At 42.3% G+C, this 22,135-nt stretch overlaps 2 protein-coding genes across 2 annotated transcripts in view; one reads left to right on the top strand and one right to left on the bottom strand.

Annotated features, from left to right (window-relative positions):
• Window positions 1–22,135, top strand: part of CACNA2D3 (calcium voltage-gated channel auxiliary subunit alpha2delta 3) — a 784,136-nt gene that overhangs the window by 654,335 nt on the left and 107,666 nt on the right. The window lies entirely within an intron of this gene.
• Window positions 1–22,135, bottom strand: part of LRTM1 (leucine rich repeats and transmembrane domains 1) — a 31,622-nt gene that overhangs the window by 3,285 nt on the left and 6,202 nt on the right. The window contains exon 2 of the mRNA XM_060021614.1: window positions 2,099–2,715. Within this exon, the coding sequence (XP_059877597.1) occupies window positions 2,099–2,715 (617 nt within the window). The remainder of the gene's footprint in view (window positions 1–2,098; window positions 2,716–22,135) is intronic.

The raw sequence follows: 22,135 nt of genomic DNA on the forward strand, positions 1-22,135 counted from the left end.
CCTTCTGTGTAACTGCTGCAACCATCTGGACTCTGTTGATTTCCTAATTCATGTCTGGAGCTCTGATATCTTCCCAAATTATAGGCTCAGATATATAGCCACCAACTCAACAACACTCCTTGGCTATGTAATGGGCATCTCAACTTGACACGCCCCACATTGAGTTCTTGATTTACCACCTCCTACACATACTTACCCATTTCCCCTATTCCCCAGCCTGCCCCTTATCAGCTACTGGCATCACCATTTATCTGGTTACTCCTGAAGGACAAAACAAAATTGAATTTCCTATAATATACTCTCTTTTCTTTATCTCCCATGCCAACCCATTAGTAATTTCTATCAGTTCAATATTCTAAATATCTCCCAAAGTTGATAATTTCTCATCACTCTGGTTTGGGCACCATCATCTTTTCCCTGCATGACTGAAATCACTTTCTCCTCATCCCCCTGCTTCTTCTTCTGTAGCTTTTGGTCTACTCTCCTTGGAGTCACCAGAGTGACCTTTAAAATGTAATCAGATCATATTGTTCCCCTGACTAAAATTCTTCAAGAGATTTCCATCTCGCCTAAAATAAAATCCAAATGTCTCAGCCTACTCTGCACGTTCCAACATGACCCAAGTCCTGGGTACTTGTGCTGCCTTATCCTCTCTCACTCCCTTCCTCTGTTCTAGCCACTCATTTGTCCCTCTTTCTGTCCCTCAGTGGAGCCAAGCTTACTTTCCCGTCAGGGCCTTCGCACTGCTGTCCTTTCCCCCAGTTATCTCATGGTTCATTTCCCCTCATTGTTTCAGTTCTGCTCCCCCATGTCACCTCCTTGGAGGGGCCTTCCTGTCCTTCCCATCTGAAGTGGAACCCCCATCCCATTACTCTCTCCCCTTACCCCACCTCTAGCACTAACTGCTATCTGAACATGGGTATATATTGTCTTTTTTAACATGTTTCTACTGTCAGAATGTAATGCCTATGATGGTGGGGAGTTTCTTGTTCACTGACCTTTTCTCAGTGCCTAGAAATGTCCCTGGCACATAAGATTCACTCAAGTATAGGATGAATGAATGAATGATACTTAAAAGTTAGGAGGAAAGAAACACTGTGATGTAGAGGAAAGAATGCAGGGCCAAGACCTAAAGCCACTCATTCTACTTCTGTCTGTGCTTCTACTTTGTGACCTTGGTCAAGTCATGAACATCTCTGGGCCTCCATTTCCATTGATAATAGGCTAGCATTGAGTTAGAAGGGGTTGGCAAACTATTCTATAAAGAGCCAGAAATACTTCACATTTTAAGCCTTGCCATAGTCTCTGTCCCAGCTATTCAACTTTGCCCTTATAATGCAAAACACCCACAGACAGTAAATAAATGGGGTGTGGATGTGTTCCAACAAAACTTTATCTACAAAAAATAGGAGGTGGGGCAAATTTGGCTCTTGGGCTATGGTTTGCTGACCCCTAAGTGATTTCTAGATCCCCTCATTTTTTTGTTCTGGGATCTCTTGCTTTGCTTTTGATATCTGGTTAAAGAAATAGTAGTTCCCTTTGGAGAGGGTACCTTACTGTATCCAGTTTCAGTAACAGTGGTGTTTGCTAAAGCAGAATGGATAATCTCAGGGAAGATTCACAGCTGTCAAATGGTCAGAAGCAGACAAAGAAGGGGGGAAAGTCCTAAGGAGAGATAACATGCCCCCAGTTGGATCACACTTGAAAATCAAAATTTGGTGTCACTTCAGAGTTGAGTAGTTATTTAGGTGATGATTGAAATTCCCTCTTCCTTAAGGGCCTACATTTCCCAGAAAAATAACTTAATGGTATTGTTAATCAAAGACTGGAAAGTTGGGGTGGGGAGAAAAAAAAAGTGGAAAGTTATCTCCATGAATCATATCTGTAGATGATTTTAAATACCTGACTTTAAACACCCTTTAATGACTCACTTGCCTCTTTTGCCATACCATGAAATGACATCAATGTGAAAAAGCTTACATGGAAAAAAAAAAAAAAGCTTACATGGATCCCTCAAATACTCCTCAACATCCCTTCTAATGCAGAGAACAGATGAGGTTCATCCTAGGCTGGTAACACACAGATAGGCATTACTGACCTTTATAGATAAACGTCTCCAGCCAGAGTTTAAGACTGAGCAAGTGGCAATTGCATTTCCAGAGGTTGTCCTTGAGAAATAAATGCCTCACTCTGGGCATGGATTCTAGGAGGGCTCGATCGAGCTGCTGAAGCTGGTTTTGTTGGATCGCAAATACAGTTAGGTTCTCCCAAGGCTCACCCAGGGATGTGGGAAGGTGGCTTATGTTGTTTGATGATAAATCAAGTTCCCTCAGCTGTGGGAGGGAATGGAAAAGTCTGCTTTCCAGGGAATGCAGGGAGTTCTGGGTTAGGTTTAAGACCCGCAAGTGCTGAAGTCCATGGAAAACTCCGGAGGTCAGATTTGAAAGAGAATTGTTGTGCAAGTTCAAGGCTGTGAGCTGTGGCACTGACTTAAATGCAGAAGCCGGAAGCTGACGTATCTGGTTATCTTGTAAGTGCAGGGTTAGAGTCTGAGGAGGCAGATCGGAAGGGACTTCAGCCAGACCCTGCCGGCTGCAGTCTACAAAATTTGAAGGTGAGTGACAGTGGCACCTCTCTGGGCAGCCACACACCACCGGGAGCAGGAAAATCATACTTGAGAGCAGGAGCAGTTCGCCTACAACAGACAGAAAGAAACTGTGATAGGAACCAGTTTGTAAGTGGTGTCAGCATTTGTTTCCCTTTAAATTCACAGGTAACTGGAAGGTAGATGAAATAGGATATCAAGTAGAAATGTGAAAAAATAATTTGGGGGGCACATGCCCTGTGTACAATGCGGCAGAATTATCTGGGACCAGAAGTTTAGAAGCATAATACGGAGTTCAGATATTCACATTTCTTAAATGTATGCTGCAGGTCAGTGCTGTCCAATAGGACTTTCTATGCTCATTGCAATGATCTATATCTACTGTTTAATATTGTAGCTATTATCTGCATGTGGCTGCTGAGCTCTTGAAATGTGACTACTGCAACCAAGGAACTGAATTTTTATTTGCATTTAATTTTTTTTTTTTTGCGGTACGCAGGCCTCTCACTGTTGTGGCCTCTCCTGTTGCGGAGCACAGGCTCCGGACGCACAGGCTTAGCGGCCATGGCTCACGGGCCTAGCCACTCCGTGGCATGTGGGATCCTCCCGGACCGGGGCACGAACCCGTGTCCCCTGCATTAGCAGGCAGACTCTCAACCACTGCGCCACCAGGGAAGCCCTGCATTTAATTTTAATCAGTTAAAATTTAAGTAGCCATACGGTGCTAGTGGTCCATATTGGATAGGGCAGGTCTGAAGCATTCTTACAAATTGATGTCCATCTTTGCAGGTATAATAATTCCATGAATGATGACCGGCTCTACTCCATTTTTATTCAAGAGATTTTAAAAACAAAGAAAAGCATTAAAAATAATATAATAAACACCATGTTCCTGTTACAAAGTTCTGTCTGTTATTCATAGTTTGCCATATTTCTTTCATCTCTTTTTTCTTTAACTCAAAGTAACAGTGCATTACTGATACCGTTGAACTCGCTTTGATGAGCACCCACATCATATTTTCCAACAGGACCCCCCCTCTTCCCTACCATTTGCTAGTGTATCCCTCCAGGCCTTTTAAAAACATTGCAGTCCCACTACTGGGCATGTACCCTGAGAAAACCATAATTCAAAATAGTCTTGTTGGGTGGGGCTAATGGTAGACTCTGAGAGGGCTCACGCCAAGGAGTAATTCCCAGAACTTCTGCTGCTACTGTCCTTGTCCCCGTGGTGAGCCACAGCCACCCCCACCTTTGCAGGAGACCCTCCAACACAGGCAGCCGAGTGGCTGACAGGGTCTTGGTGCTCCAGCCAGGTGTCAGGCCTGAGCCTCTGAAGTGGGAGAGCCAAGTTCAGGACATTGGTCCACCAGAGACCTCCCGGCACCACATAATATCAAATGGCGAAGGCGCTCCCAGAGATCTCGATCTCAATGCTAAGACCCAGCTCCACTTAACAACCAGCAAGCTATAGTGCTGGACACTCTATGCCAAACAACTAGCAAGACAGGAACACAACCCCACCCATTAGCAGAGAGGCTGCCTAAGATCGTAATAAAGTCACAGACACCCCAAAAAACACCACCAGACGCAGTCCTGCCCACCAGAAAGACAAGATCCAGTCTCATCCACCAGAACACAGGCACCAGTCCCCTCCACCGGGAAGCCTACACCACCCACTGAACCAACCTTACCCACTGGGGGCAGACACCAAAAACAACGGGGACTATGAACCTGCAGCCTGTGGAAAGGAGACCCCAAACACAGTAAGTTAAGCAAACTGAGAAGACAGAGAAACACACAGCAGATGAAGGAGCAAGGTAAAAACCCACCAGACCACACAAATGAAGAGGAAATAGGCAGCCTACCTGAAAAAGAATTCAGAGTAATGATAGTAAATATGATCCAAAATCTTGGAAATAGAATGGAGAAAATACAAGAAACGTTTAACAAGGACCTAGAAGAACTAAAGAGCAAACAAACAATGATGAATAACACAATAAGTGAAATGAAAAATTCTCTAGAAGGAATCGATAGCAGAATAACTGAGGCAGAAGAGTTGATAAGTGACCTGGAAGATAAAATAGTGGAAATAACTACTGCAGAGCAGAATAAAGAAAAAAGAATGAAAAGAATTGAGGGCAGTCTCAGAGACCTTTGGGACAACATTAAACACACCAACATTCGAATTATAGGGGTCCCAGAAGAAGAAGAGGGAATAAAAGGGACTGAGAAAATATTTGAAGAGATTATAGTTGAAAACTTCCCTGATATGGGAAAGGAAATAATCAATTCCAGGAAGCACAGAGAGTCCCATACAGGATAAAACCAAGGAGAAACACGCTAAGGCACATATTAAACTATCAATAATTAAATACAAAGGAAAAATATTAAAAGCAGCAAGAGAAAAGCAACAAATAACAAACAAGGGAATCTCCATAAGGTTAACAGCTGATCTTTCAGCAGAAACTCTGCAAGCCAGAAGGGAGTGGCAGGACATATTTAAAGTGATGAAAGGGAAAAACCTACAACCAAGATTACTCTACCCAGCAAGGATCTCATTCAGATTCGACGGAGAAATTAAAACCTTTACAGATGAGCAAAAGCTAAGAGGATTCACGACCAAACCAGCTTTACAACAAATGCTAAAGGAACTTCTCTAGGCAGGAAACACAAGAGATGGAAAAGACCTACAATAACAAACCCAAAACGATTAAGAAAATGGTAATAGGAACATTCATATCAATAACTACCTTAAATGTAAATGGATAAAATGCTCTACCCAAAAGACATAGACAGGCTGAACGGATACAAAAACAAGACCCGTATATATGCTGTCTACAAGACACCCACTTCAGACCTAGGGACACATACAGACTGAAAGTGAGGGGGTGGAAAAAGATACTCCATGAAAGGAAATCAAAAGAAAGCTGGTGTAGCAATTCTCATTAAAATAAAGGCTATTACAAGAGACAAAGAAGGACACTACATAATGATCAAGGGATCAATCCAAGAAGAAATATAACAATTGTAAATATTTATGCACCCAACATAGGAGCACCTCAATACATAAGGCAAATGTTAACAGCCATAAAATGGGAAATCGACAGTTACACAGTAATAGTAGGGGACTTTAACACCCCATTTTCACCACTGGCAGATGATACAAAATGAAAATAAATAAGGAAACACAAGCTTTAAATGACACATTAAACATGATGGACTTAACTGATATTTATAGGACATTCCATCCAAAAACAACAGAATACACTTTCTTCTCAAGTGCTTCTGCAACATTCTCCAGGATACATCATATCTTGGGTCACAAATCAAGCCTTGGTAAATTTAAGAAAATTGAAATCGTTTCAGTACCTTTTCCGACCACAGCGCTATGAGACTAGATGTCAATTACAGGAAAAAATCTGTCAAAAATACAAACACATGGAGGCTAAACAATACACTACTGAGTAACCAAGAGATCACTGCAGAAATCAAAGAAGAAATCAGAAAATACCTAGAAACAAGTGACAATGAAAACACGGTGACCCAAAACCTATGGGATGCAGCAAAAGCAATTCTAAGAGGGAAGTTTATAGCAATACAATCCTACCTCAAGAAACAAGAAACATCTCAAATAAACAACCTAACCTTACACCTAAAGCACTTAGAGAGAGAAGAACAAAAAAACCCCAAAGTTGGCAGAAGGAAAAAAATCAGAAAAATCGGATCAGAAATAAATGAAAAAGAAAGAAATGATAGCAAAGATCAATAAAACTAAAAGCTGGTTCTTTGAGAAGATAAACAAAAATTGATAAGCCATTAGCCAGACTCATAAAGAAAAAAAGGGAGAAGACTCAATAGAATTAGAAATGAAAAAGAAGAGACAGCTGACACTGCAGAAATACAAAGGATCATGAGAGATTATTACAAGCAACTATATGCCAATAAAATGGACAAATTCTTAGAAAAATACAACCTTCCAAGACTGAACCAGGAAGAAATAGAAAATATAATCAGACCAATCACAAGGACTGAAATTGAAACTGTGATTAAAAATCTTCCAACAAACAAACATCCAGGACCAGATGGCTTCACAGGTGAATTCTTTCAAACATTTAGAGAAGAGCTAACACCTATCCTTCTCAAACTCTTCCAAAATATAGCAGAGGAATGAACACTCCCAAACTCATTCTACGAGGCTACCATCACCGTGATACGAAAACCAGACAAAAATGTCACAAAAAAAGAAAACTACAGGCCAATATCACTGCTGAACATAGATGCAAAAATCCTCAACAAAATACTAGCAAACAGAATCCAACAGCACATTAAAGGGATCATACACTGTGATCAAGTGGGGTTTATCCCAGAAATGTAAGGATTCTTCAGTATATGCAAATCAATGTGATACACCATCTTAACAAACTGAAGGATAAAAACCGTATGCTCATCTCAGTAGATGCAGAAAAAGCTCTCAACGAAATTCAACACCCATTTATGATAAAAAAAAAAAAAAAATCCAGAAAGTAGGCATAGAAGGAACTTACCTCAACATAATAAATGCCATATATGACAAACCCACGGCCAACATCGTTCTCAATGGTGAAAAACTGAAACCATTTCCATTAAGATCAGAAACAAGACAAGGTTGCCCACTCTCACCACTATTATTCAACATAGTATTGGAAGTTCTAGCCACAGCAATCAGAGAAGAAAAAGAAATAAAGAATACAAATCGGAAAAGAAGAAGTAAAACTGTCACTGTTTGCAGATGACATGACACTCTACATAGAGAATCCAAAGATGCTACCAGAAAAGTACTAGAGCTAATCAATGAATTTGGTAAATTTGCAGGATACAAAATTAATGCACAGAAATCTCTTGCATTCCTATACACTAATGATGAAAAATCTGACAGAGAAATTAAGGAAACACTCCCATTTACCATTGCCACAAAAGAATAAAATACTAGGAATAAACCTACCTAAGAAGACAAAAGACCTGTATGCAGAAAACTATAAGACACTGATGAAAGAAATTAAAGATGATACAAACAGATGGAGAGATATACCATGTTCTTGGATTGGAAGAATCAACATTGTGAAAATGACCATACTACCCAAAGAAATCTACAGATTCAGTGCACTCCCTATCAACATACCAATAGCATTTTTCACAGAACTAGAACAAAAAATTTCACTATTTGTATGGAAACACAAAAGACTCCGAATAGCCAAAGCAATCTCGAGAAAGAAAAATGGAGGAATCAGGCTCCTGGAGTTCAAACTATATTACAAAGCTACAGTAATCAAGACAGTATGGTACTGGCACAAAAACAGAAATATAGATCAATGGAACAGGACAGAAAGCCCAGAGACAATCCCACGCACCTATGGTCACTTAATCTATGACAAAGGAGGCAAGAGTATACAATGGAGAAAAGACAGCCTCTTAAATAAGTGGTGCTGGAAAAACTGGACAGCTACATGTAAAAGAATGAAATTAGAACACTCCCTAACACCATACACAAAAATAAAATGGATGAAAGATCTAAATGTAGGCCAGACCCTATAAAAGTCTTAGAGGAAAACATAGGCAGAACACCCTATGACATAAATCACAGCAAGATCCTTTTTGACCCAGCTTTTAGAGAAATGGAAACAAAAACAAAAATTAACAACTGGGACCTAATGAAACTTTTGCACAGCAAAGGAAACTATAAACAAGATGAAAAGACAACCGTCAGAATGGGAGAAAATTTTTGCAAATGAAGCAACTGACAAAGGATTAATGTCCAAAATATACAAGCAGCTCATGCAGCCCAATAACAAAAAAACAAACAACCCAGTCCAAAAATGGGCAGAAGACCTAAATAGACATTTCTCCAAAGAAGATATACAGATTGCCAACAAACACATGAAAGGATGCTCAACATCACTAATCATTAGAGAAATGCAAATCAAAACTACAATGAGGTATCACCTCACACCAGTCAGAATAGCCATCATCCAAAAATCTACAAACAATAAATGCTGGAGAGGGTGTGGAGAAAAGGGAACCCTCTTGCACTGTTGGTGGGAATGTAAATTGATACAGCCACTAGGGAAAACAGTATGGAGGTCCCTTAAAAAACTAAAAATAGAAGTACCATATGACCCAGCAATCCCACTACTGGGCACATACCCTGAGAAAACCATAATTCCAAAAGAGTCATGTACCACAATGTTCATTGCAGCTCTGTTTACAATAACCAGGTCATGGAAGCAACCTAAGTGTCCGTCGACAGATGAATGGATAAAGAAGATGTGGCACATATATACAATGGAATGTTACTGAACCATAAAAAGAAACAAAATTGAGTTATTTGTAGTGAGGTGGATGGAGCTAGAGACTGTCATACAGAGTAAAGTAAGTCAGAAAGAGAAAAACAAATACCATATGCTAACAGATATATATGAAATTTTTTAAAAATGGTTCTGATGAACCTAGGGGCAGTATAGGAATAAAGATGCAGACGTAAAGAATGGACTTGAGGACACAGGGAGTGGGAAGGGTAAGCTGGGACGAAGTGAGAGAGTGGCATGGACATATATGCACTACCAAATGTAAAATAGATAGCTAGTGGGAAGCAGCTGCAAAGCACAGGGAGATCAGCTTGGTGCTTTGTGACCATCTAGAGGGGTGGGATAGGGAGGGTGGGAGGGAGACACAAGAGGGAGGAGGTATGGGGATATATGTATATGTATAGCTGATTCACTTTGTTATACGGCAGAAACACACCATTATAAAGCAGTTGTACTCCAATAAAGATGTTAAAAAAATACTTAACAAGAACAACAATTGGAAATAGCCTTATAGCTCATGTTCTGATACAGGCACTATTGAATGTGCTTTATATATATTAATTTAGTCCTTCTAACCTTGTAATTTGGGGTCTATTATTATGCCTCTATTAAAGGTGATGAAACTGAGGCCCAGAGAAGCTAAATCACTTGCCCAAGGTCACACAGAAGTAGTAGAATCATGATTTGAACCCAGCAGTCTGCTTCCAGGGTCTGTCATGGTCCTTACCTGCTGTGCTTTACTGCCTGTAAATACTTTTACATAACACACATGTACATACACATACTACATAATGTTTTGCATGGTGGTTTTTTAAAAACTACATAAATATAATCATAGGCATGTTTAATTTTCAATATAATCTAGTCACTCAAAACTGATTCATCCACATGGTTATATAGAGAGCTCATTAATTCCTTCTAACTTCTATGGAGTATTCCATGGTGAGGCCATGCCAGATTTAATATTTAGCCACTCCCATACTGACGAGCATTTGAGTTGTTGCAGTTTCTTTCATGACAAATGGTGCTGCAGAAGGCATCCTTATGCAGAGCTCTTTGGCCGTGTGGAAATGTGTACGGGGTCTCTAGAATCAACAGGAACCTCCTTGACAAGTTCAGAGAGGATGCTGAGTTGACATTTTCTTAGGTGCTTCTAGGTCAATCTCCAATGTAGCTCTATCACTTCCTTCTTTTTTCCTAACACTTGAATTTCAAAATATGGCAAACATCCATCAAGGACATTTTGTTAAATTGGTAGAGGAATTCACAGGGCCAGGCAATACTATTTAAAACTCAAGATGGTTATCTACTCAGAGAGAAAGCTCTTGAGAGAGGTTTTTTGGTTTATTTGTTTGTCTGTTTTTGGCCTTAACTGGGGAAAAGTACAATGTGGCTGTCAAATGCACGGAGGCTTTTCCCCTTCGTCCTTTCAATTCTCTGCTGCTGCGAACAGTTCTTTAGGGCAAGAGGGAAGATGTTTGGAGAGCCTTCCGAAGGAGATTTTGCTCAGTTTAGTCTAGCTCAAGGTATGCAAAGCATCATAGTCCCATTGCCTCTTCCAGCATATAAAAGAGCGAAACCCTTGCTTTCCTTTCTGTAATTTAAATAAATATAAATCTCAGTGCCAAAGCATCTTCCGGTTAGAGGAGAGTTGCCACCCTCAATTTAGCTGTGGGTCTCAAGCATTAATTAGTTTCAGAAAGTCTTCCCACTCCCACCCACCCCCTCCAAGTGGATGATAAATGAACTCCAACCTGAAGGACTGTGTTTTCTATGAAATGGCCCATGACAGGCCAACTGCATACCCATTCATGACTGTGTACATTGGTCCCCTCCCCCTTCCTCTGACCCAGCATGGCACAAACATAAATCCTTCTATCAGAGACAATTTTTAACATCTGTTTGGTCTTTTGAGAAAGACAACTTGAAAATAAGCTTCCCACAGATACTTTCCTGAGGGGCGTCCCACTTTCTAAGGCGGGAGGGAATTAATCATGGCTCACCTTCCATGACTGAGTCTCCACCAGCTTACCCGTTGAACCTGAAGCCCACCTTTATTAATCTGCAGACCAACACACCGAGGGCAAACTCCAAGTCCAGCTTTTCATTCACTTTTTTTCTGAATCCTACTAGTGCTTTTCTTCAATGTAGAGAACAGTTGTCGCTTTCCGGAGACACTTATTTAAGCAGCCCTTTCCTTGTCTCCATCTGGCTGGGATTGTTTTCCATAAGAGGATCTTTTGATTGTGCTCTCCCCCTTCTTTCTCAAAGCGTCGCCCTCCCCAGGATCATCGCTGCCTTTCCCATTGAGCCGACGAGCCAGAAAAAAAATGTTTGTCAAACCTCGGTGAACAGCTGTAGCATTCAAACATGACCCCAGTGGCTCAGGCTTTTTGATTATTTAATCTGCTTGAAGTCCAGGGCACCAAAATAAAACTATCTACTTAATCCGGTCCTGGTTTCTGAATTCTGTTGACTTACTAACCACACTGTGTCAACCCTCATTGAGTTGGGGGACACTCGCTGTGGATCCTCGATCTGGGGGTCTAGCAACAGAGCCAGCAGAGTGTGTAATATGAGGACAAATTGGCCTGCTGGAGGCTGACACGGTTTCCACAGTGCACTGTTTGGTCACCGAAGGCTTATTCAGCCAACATCCGCAGGGATTAGCTGTGTTGACAGGGTCTTGATGCCCTGAAATTCATAGCCATGGTTTCCTTTCGTGGGCATCACTGCCTCTTCTCCCTGGGGCCACAAATACTTCTCAGCTGCTTCTTTGCTTGCTCCCCCCCGCCCCACCGCCCTCACCCCCTCACTGAATTGACCTTTCGGTTTGCATGCCTTTGGAAATACTTCTCAATCTTTCATCGTTTCCCTGATGCTGAGGTTCTGGCTCTTTCCTCATTTTTCACATATAAAACAATAAAGCCGCCCCCCATGAGCATCAGGCATCAATGAACTGTGACTGTTCTCTAATTGAAGCCATTGGAAACTTTCCCACCAGGGGCTGGAACATTTCTTTGAATGTGCAAATGCCCCTCCATTTGCTGAGGTGGGATTTCAATGTCAAAGCTGCCCTTCAACATGCCAAAATGTTCCACATGCCTATGGTGAAAAAAACATGCTTTTCTTGAGGCAGTGTGAAGTGGGATCCCTGGCCCCAGGCAGTGTAATAGAGCAGTTGAGTTTGGGGTTTGGAATCAGCTGGGTCTAGATTTGAATTCGGCTTCACCATTTACTAGCTTCATGTCTCTGGGCAAGTAACTTGCCCACTGAAAACCCCTTGTCCTCATCTCTGACATGGGGATAACAGTTGTTTTTGCTTCATAAAATTGTTCCCAGGATTACATGAAGCAATACATGTCATGGCCCAGAGTGCCTTAATAAATGGTCACAATTACCCAGGAGAGTGCTTTCCAAGGCTTCTGTGCTGCTAGCATTCAACTCAACCTTGACTCAACAGGCAGGAGGGGGTCCTGACAAAAGACCAGGAGGCCTGGCCCCTTGTGCCACTCTGGCAGTACCCTTGGGCATGAAGTTGAAAATTTGGATTGTGACTATCCTTAATGGCCTGCTCTTTGGGATCCCTTTCCTCCTTTGGACAAGCCCCGTCCAGCCTCACAGAACCTAGGACACTCATCCTGCCTCCTTCCTGAAAAATCTGCTTCACTCAGCCTGTCATCCTTCGTCCTTCTCTCCAACATTCTTTGAGCGTCCGATAATACAGTGGGGAAAAGTCAGATGTAGACAACAAAGAGCCATTTAAATCTTAATAAGGGCTAAATGGTTCCTTCCTCCCTTCCTTCCCTCCCTTTTTCCTATCTCTCTACTTTCAGGAGCACAGAATTTAATAATAATTATTTGTGTGTGATACATGACCATCAGTGGCTTGTATGTAGCATTCAGTCATCAATGGGTCATAATATGACAAACACCTGTGAATCTAACACTCATTCTAAGAACTGGAAAGCTTCCAGTAACTTATATCAACCTGCATGCCTCTGTGTTTCCCAGGGCCCAGCAAGCTTTTTTTGTAAAGAGCCAGGTAGTAAATATTTTAGATGTTGAGGGCCATGCGGTGTCTGTTGCAACTACTCAACTCTGATGTTATAGCACGCAGCCAACCACAGACAATCTGTAAACAAATTGTGTGCCTGAGCCCCAGTAAAACTTTATTTACAAAGACAAAACAGGTAGACGACTAGATCGGCCCACAGGCCATAGTTTGCAAACCCTGCTCTATCCTGCTGTCTAGCCACTACTGCCACTGCTCCACCACGGCCAGCTGTCACCCACCCCAACTGCCACTGCCCCACTGGACATATCCACCACCCTGTCTCCTTCTTATCTGTAAAATGAGAGGGCTTGAGAGGATGATCTTTAGGCCCCTCTTATATCTAAAACCTTGTCATTCTGGTCAGAGTGCTTGAGTAGGCTTGAAAGGCTTTGTATTTACAGACTTCAGGGGAGCTTGGACAAAAAATTTGAGTGTCTCTTTGGGTTACAGCAGAGCTATTTAGCCATGTCCTGCAGGGCCCAGCTAGGGTCCTGGACTCAGAGGCCTGAAAAAGATGTATCTGTTGACAGCATAGCTGGGCGTAGGAGGCCAGGACACCTAAAGGAAAACTACAGGCAGTCGAGGATACCTGCAGTTAAAGCCAGGCCATGTGGCTGAAGGAGGAAGCGCACTTCCGTGGTGCTTACACTCTGAGGTTGTGTGGTCTTGGGCAAACCGTTCACTTTCTCTGAGCCTCAGCTTCCTCATCTGTGGAATGCCTACCTCACAGGAGGCAGGGAGGATCAAGGGATACATGTTAAGTGCATGGTACAGGTCTGGTAAAGCAGATAATCAGAAGTGGCATCTCCTGTAAGCAGTACATCTTCTCAGCCCTCAAACAGTCTTGACTGACAGCTCCCAGCTAATCTGTGAGCACCCTGGGAATACGCAGAGAGCCCCCACCACTGCTGGTCTCCTGGGAGCAGTGGCCTACTGCCCAAAGGGGCTCTTTGGTTCAGTTGGCTCTAACGGTGATTCAAAATGGGCAGTGCACACTTGGAGTGGAAGGCTCCTGGACCTAGAAAGACTTTAGATGCAGGGGCTGATTGATTTATTCCATCTGGCCTCAGCCCAGAGAACAAAGGGAGGCTGTGTGATCTGCATGCTAATACCTGCAGTGCCTGCCTTCTGTCCCTCCCTCCCTCCGTGAGCCAGAGCTGAGAAGTGGCAAGACAACTGTGCATTGAAAAGAATCACCCAGGAATGACATCACACGTCAGGTGAGGTCAAGCGACTCCCGTGAGGGGCTCCTGTACCAAGATCTAGTCAAGAGCCCAGTTCCCCACACAGACCTTGCTTCAGACACACCCTCAAAGGAATATGGTGGCTACCGTTACACTGCAATTTCAAGAATTCCCTAGTTTCTGTATATTTTTATATAAATGTATTTCCTATGTGCTTTTGCCCGTTTTAAGTCAGAATGTTTCCCTATATTCTTTTGCTCATTTTAAGTCAGAAAATTTCCTCACATAAATTGGTCTACTTAACATTTCACCTCCCTCCAAAAAAAAATCAACAATTATTAACATTTAAAATGGATTGTGTCTTAAAATCCAGCAAATATGTAATAGCTCTTTCTCCCAGGTGATATTATACAGCTATTTTAAAAGAATAAGTTAGAGCTAAATATATCCACCTGGGAGGATATTCATAATAAATTGTTAGGTTAAATAAATCAATCTGAATAGGAATGCACATTGTATAGTCCCATTTATGTTGAAACAAACAAAAAAAAAACCCCAAAGGTGGAAGGATTAACTCTAAAAATGTGCATTGGTTTGTCTGAAGATGGAGTAAGTGGGGAAGGATAGACACTAAATTGATAATACTGCTTATCTAGAGGACAGCAGTAATTTAAGAAGAAAGAGAGGAAAATTAACTTTTTTCTGTTTATACCTCTGCATATTCAGCTTGCTACATACAACAAACACATATTACATCTGTAATTTTAAAAATACAAAGGAAATGAGCTGACTTTTGTTAAATAGCAAGAAGAGCTTCATTTTGTTCACTGGAATATTTGAGATGGCTTATCCTCTAGTTACTAGCTGTGTTATATGTGTAAATAACATCCTTAGAGTTCAGCTCCTCTCACTCTAGGAAGATTAACCCCGAAAGTGCCATCTGTCTTTCTTTGCCAAATGATCTCCACATGTGACCAGACCTTATAACTCAAAGGAGCACTTCTCCCAGTTTTAATGGCTGCTTTGGTGAAATTTTGGCAAAGTGCTCCCCCCATCCCCATCAGTGGGCCCCATCCAAAGCAGGTGCTGTGGTGATCTGATGTGGGGTAGGCAGCCAGGCCGAGTGACAGCTGCAGCCCAGGATAGCCTGGAAGAGGCCCTTGGTACCACAGATCGATGCAGAAATTTCATTTAATTATGAAGAGAGATTTGGCACTTGGAAAATATTTCCCTGCGGTTGTGGATGACCAAACAGCACCTAGGTATAAAATTTATACAGAGCTTTTTAAAAGACCTCAGTGTTATTTTCTCCTTTCTTCCTTCCTTCCTTCCTTCCCTCCTTCCTTGTTTCTTTCTTGTTTCTTTTTTTCTTTTTCTTTTTGGTCATATGAAACATATAGCAAGAGAACTAGAAATATATATTTTAAATGGCTATCATATCATTCGTTCAGTGCTTACAATGGGCCAGATATTGCTAGGGATTTATATTAGGTAAATTATAAATCCTTAATGTAACTGCTGTAACAAATAAACCTCCAGATCTCAGTGGCTCCACACAACAACTTATTTATTGTTCTTATCACAGTCTAGCTCAGGTTGACAGGGGCCAGGCTCCGGTACAGTCATTCAGGGACTCAGGCTCCTTCCATCTTGCCACTGTGCCTTCCTCTTAGTTCTCAGAGTTCTCACCATTAGCTGACTGATGGTGGAAGAAGATGAGGACCCGGCGTTGGCCAGGTCTGGAAATGGTACTTATCAGTGCACTTACATTCCACTGGCCAGAAAAAAATCACATGATCATATTTAACAGCAAGGGAGGCTGGGAAATGTAGTCTAGCTGTGTGTTTTGGAAGAAGAGTCGTCACAGGTGTTGGAGAGCATTAGCAGTCTCTGCCTCCACATTTTATTTGCATTATATCACTTAAAGTTGACAATAACTCACTAGTCTATAAGCTTAAGATGGTTTCTTTGATTTCTTCCCATAGTTTCTACAATGCCATGTAGTATGCACATGAAATTAATGTTGAATGAATGAACGACAAAACTAAAGCGCAGAAGAGTTAAGCAATTTGCTCAAAGTCTCCAGTGTATTTATTGCAAACACATGGATTGTGAGCATCCATATTAGGTAAAATATTCAGGGAACCTATAGTTTTATGTATTTTATGGCTTAAGATCTTTTTAAAAAATACAATCCATTCTTTTTTATGGTAAGCTACAAATTTTATTATCTGGAAGTTCTAACTAACTCAGAAGATAAAAACACGGTTCCTTTTGAGCCATTCGGCCGAAAATCAAGGCTGCCATATGGTTTCTCTAGTAAGAAGGTAGGAAGGATATGTGTACCTCCTCATTCTTTCTTGCCTTTTGGATAAGGTAAAAATTCAGGTTCAAGGACTTCCTAGGGTCATTCAGTTTACTTCATATGACTATCCACAGAGTTTAAATTCCTTTTACCTGGCCTTGGGATGTTTGATAAAATGAGTGGAATAGTGGATATGAAATGTGTGCCTCCAAGCTCCCTAAAGCTAAGGAAGACAGTGGCCAGAATGCATGAGACTACTTCTTAGCATCTACTTGTCTAGTGAGCCCAGGTCTGAGCTAGGGGCCATGGGAACTAGGAAAGACATAGCACGCTGGCTCTTGGCCTTCAAAGAACTTACCAGTTTGGAGGGTGCTGTTTAGCAATTCTTACTTATTTTATCAGTCAGTGCTGATCGTCTCATCACCTTGCACCTGTTAACCCATGTGAAAACTGTACATGACTTGCTTGGACACCGACACTGTCCAACTCTCTGAGAACCAAGTCTTGGAAGTCCTTTGGCTGATAGCGGAGGCAGACCTAGATGCTTTTTCTTTTTTGGTCTGTCCGCTATGTCAAGGTTAGAGGAAGTAGACTTCCCATTCCAATGTCTTCCCAGCCTCAGCCTCCCAGCAGTTGGTTTGCCTGCATACTGGATGTATGTGAAGATAAAGATGCATTTCAGATAAGTATGATTAAAGGTAATTAGTGAGCTCATACAGCTGGTGGAATAAACACAGGCAGATGCTGGTTGATATAAAGCTAATGAAAGAAACAAAAGGATCAAGAAATATGGCAGCTTAGGAAGCCTGGCCAAGGCCTCACACTGACACATTGTTTTACTTAGATCTTTTGATTGGCTACTTTTGTCCTTGCCCCAAGAATATAAATTGGAATCAAATTCATGTTCATGTTTGATTGTTTACTTATGTTACACATAAAATGAGTGTTTTGTGCAGCTCTTCTTGGTAATTTTTTATTTGCTTTTGTACTTTTATTATAACATGATAAAAGTCCAGTTTTTGAAATAGATGACAATGTGTTTTTCATATTTTCAAGTTATAGCAGTGTATGTATATTGTGATGAAATAATGAATCTGTGTTGTGCCATTTTCTCTTTAAAGTTTGCTCTATGTTGGCTCTTTGCTACATGTAGCTTGAAAATGTTCTGGAAAACACAGTTGTCTCAGGCAGGATTTACACTGTAACTCACCAATTATAGATTCCAAACTTTAGGAATCCTTTTCATTATTCCAGGCTTCATCTGCCCCATTATTTCATTTTAGAACACTATCCCTATTAAAAGAATGGAATCTGGAGTGAAACCATCTAGATTCAAATGCTGTCTCCAACATTAACTGGCTCCATGACCTTGAATGAGTTATTTAATTTCTCTGATCTTCAAATTCATCGTCTGTACAAAGGAACCCAACTGGCAGATTTGCAAGGAGGATTAAATAATATTTTAATGTAAAAATCTTAACAAAAAATGCCTCTGCACCTAACAATACATTCTCTATTAATGTGTCTGTATGACATGTATCAACTAGGCACTTAGGCTGTATCTACTTGCACTAATCTGTTTGGAACAAAAACAAACAAGTTAAATGCAAAGGAGCGTTTTGCCTGTGTGACAGAGTTCGCCATCTTTTAGGATTATAAAGCACGCGTGTATGTGTATTTGCCTGGAATCATTCGCAGTCTGAGTGAATTTGTGCTCTACATATCTCTGCTTGTCATCAAAATAGTTCCACAAACAAAAGAAAGTTGGTTGTTGGTGTTGCGCGACTGCAGCCTTCATGTGGGACTTTTGTTAACAAGATAAAGGTCCTGCATTGACTCTGATGCAGCTTTCTTCCAGGTTTATAACAGTCAGCTTCCCATTCCAGTGCAACAGTAATGGTCTCATCCTTTCATTTCATCCAGGAAGCCCATATTGGGTCACCTACTATGTGCACATGCTGTTATTTTTTTTAAGGTTTACCTACCAATCTTTCCTCTAGTTAGTCCGTCCTTGGTAGGAGGCCCTTTTCCCCATCCTTGTGTAATTAGAGAAAACATGTAGTCATCTCCCCAGGGCTGTTTAGCTTTCATGATGAAGCATGACTATCAGAGTCTCGAGGTTGATACGAGTGGAAACATTTGTGTTCAACAAGCAGGCTCCTCCATGTGTTGTCAACATTTCATTTGTGATTCTAATTAGGGCCGAGGAGAAAATAAACTCAGTGTACTGCTCTCCACTGCTATAGCTGATGTTTATAAGTTTCTATCCATGGCCCTGGGTTGCTCCTACCATGAAGGCATTTGGCAATACAGCTGCATGCTGCTGCCGTGTGTGATGAAGAGCTAAGATGGGTAAATCTACTGGGACATTACTAAGAATGAGCAATGTAGGTGTTTACTTCTTAGAGATTGGAGTTTCTTTATTTTTTGACACTTTAAATGTTCCTGAAAGTGAAAACGCCCTTATGTAAAAATAGGGTATGTTAGAGGCACTCTCATTGTGACCCCTATCTCATCTCATCTTCTCTGAAAGTCTGCTATAAATTTCATTGTGTATTATTTCTTTATTAAGGAGGCATCTATTGAGCGTTCCTGACCTGTTAATCTCTGTGTTTGAGGATATTATGGGCATGAAAATAAGACAGCAAAATAGATGGACCTACAGTCCAAATGGCCCCTACAGTCTCACAAGGAGACATACATATTTTCAAATATATGAAAAACTACAGCCATGAAAAGTGCTAGGAAGAGGAGGTACATGATGTTGTAAGAGAATATAGTCAGGGAATCTGACTTGGTAGCTTGGGGCAGCCATCCCTATGGATGTTTTAACCAGCTGAAATCTGAAGGATGGGCTAGACTTCAATGCAGAAAAGAAAAGTGATGATGAGGTAAAGTCATTCCAGGTGAAGACATGGCATGTGTAAGGCTGACAGGCCAGAGAGATGGCACAGTGCCCTAGAGCTACTGGGAGGCCAGTATGACTACAGCACAGAGGGTGAGGGGAGAGCTCGGGCAGGCAGATCCTGGAGAAGAGGTGAAGAAGCTGGTTGTGGAGCCCCATGCCCCCATCTTCCACTATAACTGTGTTATTGATTTTGAAAAGCTCTCTCTCCCTCTCCCCACCACCCTCACACACACACCCACACACACACATACACACCCCTCTGCAAGAATGCTGCTTTCTGGTGTGGGGGTCGGGGTTAGAGCCCTGCACTGAGCCCTGTACTGTATGTTGGGAGGTGCTGTCACTTCATAGGCAGTGTCCTTTGTCAACTCCACCATCTCACCGTAACTAAAGAGATGCATCTTGCTGTCCTTCATATGCTTCTTGGGAGAGGTAGAGAGGATTGCAACTCTGCAAGCATTATGAAATCTCAGTACACATATGTCAAACCCTGAGCTTTTCCTTATAGATTGTGGCTGTGGGCGAATCCATTCCACACATGCCTGGGGGGCTGCAGAATGGAGCTGTCAGCCTCCTCACACAGGGAGTCAAGGAGGAGTCGGCCCTGCTGGGGCACTGAGGCTACTTTGATGGAACAGAACTTTTCCTCCTGAGTAATCCTGTGCATGTAAATGTGGATGTGATACCTAGCATTCCAGGGGTGGCAAATAGGTGCTTGAGGTAACATTTGTGGGCCCAGGTGGTCCCATCCAGCAACCCTGTGGAGCCCAGCATGGCCTTAGAATCCTTTCCAGCTCAGTAGTCGAGACAGACAACTGGTGGCATCCTGCTAACATAATCCTAGTTGCTGTTCCTGAAGCAGATCCTTGCCATTCTCAGAAGTGACTGATAAGTCTGGAATACAAAGCCAAGGGCCAATTTGCTGAGGGGAGAATTTGAATCACGCCCTAGGAAGCTACTGACTGAGCCCACCTACCCCTCCAGCTTCTACATCTTGATGTAAACTTGGTATTTTCTCCTTGTCCTTGTAAACATGGTAATTTTTCTACAGTGATAAAAATAAGCTCTTTAGTTTTTAAAATGGACTTCAAAAATGACAAATTATTAGGACACACTCAAACAGAAGTTAGGTTTGTGGTCTGTGCATTTGCACAGGAAACCCCTGGCATGCACTAGAAATATGATTAAGTCAGGGGATGGCACAGGCATTTTGTGTTTCTCAATTTGGGCGTGTGGGTGATCCCCAGGTAGAGCTCCTTGTGATTGCCAGGTGTCTGCTGGGAGTGGCAGGTCAGCAGTGAGCTCATGTAGGTTATCTTGCTGAAACTTCCCCAGCAGAGCAGGTCCACTGGCTTAAGAAAATGAAGTACCTGGTCCAGAAGAAGTCCATCTGAAAGGGTAACAAAGGTTGGACCACACACTGGGACCAAGAGGAAACTGAATCTAATTTCCCGGTTTTTTCTCTGCTCTTCCTCTTCTTCTAGAGGCGGCAGAGTGCTATCATTAGCAGCTTATTCTTTGTTTAGTTCCTCCTCTGTCTTGAAGTTCAATTGCTCTGACTGACACAGTAAGTCCCTAAATTCTCAGGGCTGAATTGAGACATCTAAAACTCATAGAAGACTCAGAAAGTCTCTGGCACGTGGTGCTTTACCTGGAGACAATCACGAGTTCCTCCTCCATTCCAAGAGTGGAACTATTATTTTCTGCATCTTACTGAAGGAAAACCTGAATCTTAGTGAGGGTGTCACTTGCCAGAGATCAGTTTGTCAGTAGGAGAGTGGGAACTTGAACCTGCATTGCCTGATTTCAAAGCCTTTTAACTCCTGTGTTCTTTTATTGCATCTTATTCTTTTCGTCAGCAAAGGACGGGCCCTAAAAGAGACTTAGCTCAGACACAACGGACTTGGTAGAATAATGCGCTCACCCCTACCCAGCAAGACCTCTGTCTTTGTAGGTCTCCATTGCCCATTGCTTCTCGGGGCTAAGGGCCACCAAGAGAAGAGGACAGCTTGCCACCTGTCTGTTCTGGGAAAGCATCTTGGGGCCAGAGGTGAAGAAAGCAGGGCACTTTGTGCATGGAGCTAGCGTTAATCTGGTCCATCCCCAGAACGGCACTGTCAGTCAGATCTCGGCCGTATTTGTCATGGCTGCTCCCCTCTTCAGAAGCTGCCCCCACAGGCCCACCCTCTCTTCATCGCTGGGCAGCTAGGGGAGAACTCCCTTTGATCTCTAGACTGGTAGCAGGAAAAGCCTGACATTTTGTGGGCTTCCTCCTGCCCCTCTGCCAGGCGGTTGTTCGGACAGCCACATGAACAGAGCCCCTTGGTCACGCTGGCTTTAAACATCCAGACTCAAGACAGAGGAGCATGGCATGGGAGAAGGTAGAAGTGTCACGGCCACTGCCTTCACACTGAGGGATTCTCGGTCATAATGCAGAGGAGAGGATACTGGGACTCAGGTCTGAGCAGATAAGCAGCTCTAAAAAAGGAAGAAGATGGAGAGGATGGAGGTGACCTGACCGCCATCCCACTGGACAGCTGGCCTTCCAGGGTCAAGAAAGAACCACACACCTGCCACGTTGGTTTATAGCCTTGATCTGCAACTCCACGCCCTGAATAAAAGGTGTCGGCCTGGAAACGGATCAGCTAACTTTTGAGATACATCCACAGTTTAAAAAGTAAGACAGGTAGCTCTTGGGAGACTTTGACTCTTTTCTACTTATCCTCCTTCACAAA

The sequence above is a fragment of the Delphinus delphis genome, chromosome 10 (genome assembly GCF_949987515.2).
Source record: "Delphinus delphis chromosome 10, mDelDel1.2, whole genome shotgun sequence".
NCBI classification, from domain to species: domain Eukaryota; kingdom Metazoa; phylum Chordata; class Mammalia; order Artiodactyla; family Delphinidae; genus Delphinus; species Delphinus delphis.